General features: G+C 44.2%; 1 protein-coding gene and 1 pseudogene across 1 annotated transcript; both read right to left on the reverse strand.

The window, feature by feature from the left end:
- Window positions 1-300: 300 nt before the first annotated feature.
- Window positions 301-1,142, reverse strand: LOC108362855 (60S ribosomal protein L7-like; annotated as a pseudogene).
- Window positions 1,143-4,287: 3,145 nt separating this feature from the next.
- Window positions 4,288-5,263, reverse strand: LOC108362858 (uncharacterized). Its single transcript, XM_017616003.1, has one exon. The coding sequence runs from the start codon at window positions 5,132-5,134 to the stop codon at window positions 4,631-4,633; it is 504 nt and encodes a 167-aa protein (XP_017471492.1). The 5' UTR covers window positions 5,135-5,263; the 3' UTR covers window positions 4,288-4,630.
- Window positions 5,264-5,916: the final 653 nt, after the last annotated feature.

Consider the following 5,916-nt stretch of genomic DNA (forward strand, 5'->3'; position numbering starts at 1 on the left):
TTTGACACATACACACTAACAACGCTTTTACATGCGCTGTATATCCACTTCAGCCCATTTTTCTTAATTTCGCCTGTCCAGCCCAGTGCATTTCGCGTGAATCCAATTGCCACAATCAGTGCACAAAATACTGGACGAATTTACTTTAACCATTTCTTTTGTCGTTTAACTAAAATCTACCCGTGTAAATTGCAATTCAACCTTAAAATGTAAGCGTTTTGGCTGGTCGATATCTCAGTCATTTTTCCAATCGACCGAAATCGACGCGTGTAAAGGCAACTTCAAGAATTTTTNACAACAATTTCTTTAAGCCATCTTGTGCAGCAATTTGTTGATCTTATCCTCACGGCTACCGAAATCACCAACCTCAACGTAGTGATTAGCCTTCTTGCGCCAGCCTCGGGTTGATGTGTTGAGCTTGAATGGCATCAGGAAGTTGGAGTCTTTCTTGAAGTGGGTTCCAACAGTGAATATTTCGTGCGCCAAATAATCAACGCACTGAATTTCGTGCGCTTTGCGCAATTTGCGTTCGATCACAAAGCTGTCAGAGATTGGAACACGTTGATGGTTGTGCTTGACAATTCCACGTTTGTACATAAATTCACGAACTGATTTAAGATTTGGATAACCCCATATAGGGTTCAGCATACGTAGCATATTAATGGTTGCCTTGTTCAATTTGATGAACAAACCGTGGTTAATGTGGCGAAAACGGAACAACAGTAAAACTTTACGCACTTTTGGTGCAACTTTGTTGATACCGCGGATACGGATCACAAAAGCCAATCCGGATTGTTAAGGCACGTAGAATTGGCCGCGTTTTATTGCCACACGGCGCAACTTCATCTCACGGCGTCCATCACGGAGTTTTCTTGTTTGATATTTCTCAGCATGCACCAAATTTTCACGTTTACGGAGTGTAATCGCAGCAGAGCGCTTTAGTTTACGCTTGATCAGGGTAGCAATTTGCTGACCTGCTTCTTGCTGAACTTCAGCTCCGACTCAGGGACAGGAGGCAGCTTCCTGGAAGGTTGTCTGCCCTTTGCTTACGGTTTCTTATCGGCCGTGATGGCAGTAATCTTATCTTGTTACTTAGCACATTGAGAAGGCGAAAAAAAGTTCGCTAAATGTTTGGAGCACATCGTAAATGAGCCACTCGATTTATAACATTTCTAGTAAACAATTTAATTAAATACTTTTTATACATGGATATGCTGCAACCAGGCACTTACTTTCCCAAATTCCATCCTGTTTATCGGCATAATTTTTCAAATATGCCTGCTACTTCATTACTAATAACTCCATTTTCAAACTGCGCCTTCTTTGTTGCCTCAACATATCCTAAAAAGACATAAGTTTACATTAAACAATAGAAATCGCAAAAGTTAGCAAATAAAATACTCCCTTTGTTTTGTTTTGTTAGCAAATTTCTGAGGAATGTGAATTCACCACGATGCGATACAGAAAGAACAAGGACCAGGGATGTAATTTTAAGTAAATGTATTATTCAGTGGCAATGCGCAGAGCGTTCGGGGCAGCAATATTAATTTGTATCAAATATAACATTAAACGGTGGTTCTAATACATTTTTTGATATTATTAACCTGAGTACATACATTATATGGTATCTCTTTTAAAAATTAATGTACTGTATGAACTTTTTTTTCAAATATTTCTTAAGTTTCTTTCATGAGTGTTTNAAATATAACATTAAACGGTGGTTCTAATACATTTTTTGATATTATTAACCTGAGTACATACATTATATGGTATCTCTTTTAAAAATTAATGTACTGTATGAACTTTTTTTTCAAATATTTCTTAAGTTTCTTTCATGAGTGTTTAAAAGCAACCATGCGTGTAAGAAATTGTGTGCTACCTAAAGTTTCACCTCTGGAAACTTTATCCCCATAAAGGAGTTCACCACAGTTTTTTTACTGGATATACTGAGGTTAACACCAATTAAAGAAACGTTCCATAAAAGCGAACTATATTTTCTCAAATAAAAAGTCTACTTTATTTCGAATATCATTTACCTATTGGCTTAATCTACGCTATTCTCAAAAATCTACAACCATATATGTAATACACCTATATTGGCAGTAAGAGCTAGTACCGTCCGAAAACACTACAGTACAGATATATAAATAAACACGTACGAAAGAAAAGGAACACATACGTTTATAAATAAAAATGTACACAACACATATACAAAAACGGCACTCAAGTACACAATACATTGACAAAAGCCGTACTAGACTGTCTCGCTTTGATTTCGGAATGCTTACACATTGAGAAGTTAGCTTACTGCCAATATAGAAGTATTACATATATGTCTACAACATATTGTTTCATTTTACATATTTTGAAGGAAACGATGGATTCTATTGTATTTGCAATTATAGGGCGCTATGGAAATGATTTCATATGCGAAGCTGTCGGGCATAGTAACCATGGGCGCATCTATGTCAGCTTCTGGTTGAACCACAGGCCAGAACTCCTCCTATGCCTGAAGAACTGGTCCTCAATCCAGTTAATGCAATAACAGCTTCTTCCAAGCCATTGAAAACATGCACTTTGTTAGGTCCACCACCTGTTGTGCTTGCTTCTGCCTTCGGCCGCGCCTAGAGACTATAACCCTTACTAAGTAGAATTCTCCATATACAGCATTTATTGTGCATATACCTCCGGCTACGCCATCCACAGAACCCACATCGAAATTTACAAAAAAGTGCATAGTGCGGACCAAATTTATTATTAAACTAATGCTTGAAAATTTTAAACATTTCTTTTAAATAAAAGTGTAATCCTTTGATTACACGTGTATGTTAAAGTTTTAGGATTCTGGTTATGCCTTTTGACACAATTACCGAAAATCATTGCACAAATATCGGACCCAAGATTCTCGATGAGGGGCAACAAACATTCTTGTTTGTTCGTTTATATAAATCAGTGGATAAAAATATACGTATATTCGAAAGACAAATTTATCTGTTTAAAAGAACACCACTAATATTTCCTGTAAACACACATCGGCTTTGTTTCTTTTCTTTTCTGGCAGATAATTATCAGGAAGAGGAAGAATGGGAAAATTTAGGGAATTACGCTCACAGAGAGCGGAACAAAGAAATAGTAAAGAAACGCAAAACTACCAGAAACTAGCAAGTAAACAGCTGATCAATGTATTTAACTATTGAAAATATTTGGCGCGAATTTTGGTTTGTCCATTTTGTCAGCTGCTAGTTTCTGCTAGTAAAAATATTTACTTGCAGAAATTAGCAGGAGAGCCAAAAAAATAAGAGCGTAAGAACGAGAGAGCTAGTTTTTTGGATTAAGAAAGCTTTCCAGCGGAAATTAGTGATAATTTGTGATAACTATCTGCTAAGAAACAAAGCTATCGATTTACATCTTTTATCTCGCTTCCGACATAGAATAGTTTTCGTACAAAATTACGCAATTTCTTACTCGTTCGTTTTTAGGCATGCCATTGTTACGAAGCAAAATCCGAATACGAAAGAGTTGCAGAATAGGGGTTGTTGTTGTTGTAGCAGCAGTACTCAACCCCCCGGGGTCTCGTCAAGGGTCGTCTTCGTCCTCTGACTCGACAAGCCTGAGGCCGAGAAAGCGGGCGGCATCTATAGGCGCGGTCTATAGTGCTTCTGGTATCAGGGTCGTGGTGTTAGAGGCGCATGCGGAGAGGTGTTGGGTGTTGTGTGGACCTTGCCCGCATGCAGGGCATGTGTCTGCCACTTCTGGGTTCTAGTCTGTGGCACCACCCAGAACGGAGTGTGCTAGGGTGCACCTGGTCTCTCTTGGCAGTTCAGCTTCGTCGATGTTGATGGGTGGCGGTCGACCACCTAGAAGGATGTTGTCGTTTCTGGTGCTAAGACTCGACCTGACTGCATCGGTGTGTAGGTGGTTAAGCGCCGCTCTGTATTTCTCTGCGTCGAATGGGTGATCTACGCACGGCTCAACGTCGGATTTCCAGTCGNAACCCCCCGGGGTTTCGTCAAGGGTCGTCTTCGTCCTCTGACTCGACAAGCCTGAGGCCGAGAAAGCGGGCAGCGTCTATAGGCGCGGTCCATAGTGCTTCTGGTGTCAGGGTCGTGGGGTTAGAGGCGCATGCGGAGAGGTGTTGGGTGTTGTGTGGACCTTGCCCGCATGCAGGGCATGTGTCTGCCACTTCTGGGTTCTAGTCTGTGGCACCACCCAGAACGGAGTGTGCTAGGGTGCACCTGGTCTCTCTTGGCAGTTCAGCTTCGTCGATGTTGATGGGTGGCGGTCGACCACCTAGAAGGATGTTGTCGTTTCTGGTGCTAAGACTCGACCTGACTGCATCGGTGTGTAGGTGGTTAAGCGCCGCTCTGTATTTCTCTGCGTCGAATGGGTGATCTACGCACGGCTCAACGTCGGATTTCCAGTCGTGCAGGTGACGTCTGACATGTCGGGGAGGCGGTTCATTTCGAAGCAAGGCGTTATTCGGGTGATTTCCACGGTGACATCCCACGAGGAACTGCTTCGATAGCAACGTGTTGTGCTCTTTCACCGCCAGCATCTGGCTTTCTTGGTGGAGGTGATGCTCGTACGACATGAGATGGCAGCCTGTGCGTAGAGCTGCATTCTGGCATGTTTATAGGTTTCTCCGCTGTGTATCGCTGGTACCCGCCGTCCACACTGGCGCTGCGTAGTTTGCCACCGACCGGCCGATTGCTTTGTACGCAGTGAGTAGGGTTTCTTTGAGGGCTCCCCAAGTGCTGCCGGCTAGTGACTTGAGGACTTTGTTCCTAGCTCGCATCTTTTCGCAAGTGGCTGAGGCGTGCGCAGAAAAGGAGAATAGGCTGTCGAACGTAACTCCCAAGATTTTGGGGTGGTTGACCGTCGGTATTTTGTTGCCATTTACGTAAACGTCCAGCTCTAGCCTAACTTCATTTGTCCAGGTGGTAAACAGTGTGGCGGTGGATTTCGCGGCGGAGATGGTGAGGCTCTTGGCAGTGAAGAAATTTGCAAGATCGGTGAGATAGTCGCTGATTTTCCCGCACAGGCTGTCAATATTGGGGCCCGTCGCCAAAATCGTGCAATCATCGGCGTAGCTCACCAAGTTTACTCCTGCTGGCGGCGGAGGGAGTTTCGCCATGTAGAGGTTGAACAGCGTCGAGGAGAGTACGCCGCCTTGGGGGACCCCCTGTTTAATCCTACGTGGCTTGGACTTGGCGTTTCGGAATTCGACCAATGATTGGCGTCCACACAGATAGCTGGTTATCCACCGCTTTGTCCGATCCGGAAGCTACGAGGCCAGGACGTCTTGGCAAAGGGTCGCCTGGTTTACCGTGTTTACAGGTCCACCGCGACTAGAACCGTCCTATCACAGGGTCGACGTTGGTTCAGACCCTCGCTTATCTGTGTGGTGATGGCGTTTAATGCAGTGGTCGTGCTGTGCATTTTGCGGAATCCGTGTTGGTGTTGGGCTAGTTGCAGATGCTTCGTTAGACTTGGGAGGAGTAGTGCTTCCATCGTCTTTGCCACTGGGGATAGGAGGGAGATTGGCCGGTAAGAATCTCCTGCGTCCGCCTTCTTACCTGGCTTAAGGAGGGGAATGATCCTACCCATTTTCCACATCTCAGGAATGATCAGGGTGGACAGTGACAAGTTTAAAGCTGCCGTGATGTACTCGACTCCCACTGGTCCTAGCTTTTTCAGCATCTGCATCGAGATTCCATCAGGGCCTAACGCCTTGGGTGCTTTGGCTTTATTTACAGCTGCCTGCGTGTCTTCTGGTGTAAAGCACGTTAGTGTGTCTCGGGGCGGAGTTTTTGTGCTTTACGTAGCACACTTCGGCGGGCTTTGTCTCTCCGGGTGTGCAATAAACTGCCGGCTGAAAAAGCGCGCGCACGTCCGTGGGTCCGACGTGGGGGTATC

The sequence above is a fragment of the Rhagoletis zephyria genome, unplaced genomic scaffold (assembly GCF_001687245.7).
Source record: "Rhagoletis zephyria isolate East Lansing unplaced genomic scaffold, Rhagoletis_zephyria_1.1 Rzeph_scaffold_01124, whole genome shotgun sequence".
In the NCBI taxonomy this organism is placed as follows: Eukaryota; Metazoa; Arthropoda; class Insecta; order Diptera; family Tephritidae; genus Rhagoletis; species Rhagoletis zephyria.

Coding starts and splice junctions, on each gene's coding strand:
- LOC108362858 (XM_017616003.1), bottom strand. CDS start 5,134: ATGGCGAAACTCCCTCCGCCGCCAGCAGGAGTAAACTTGGTGAGCTAC.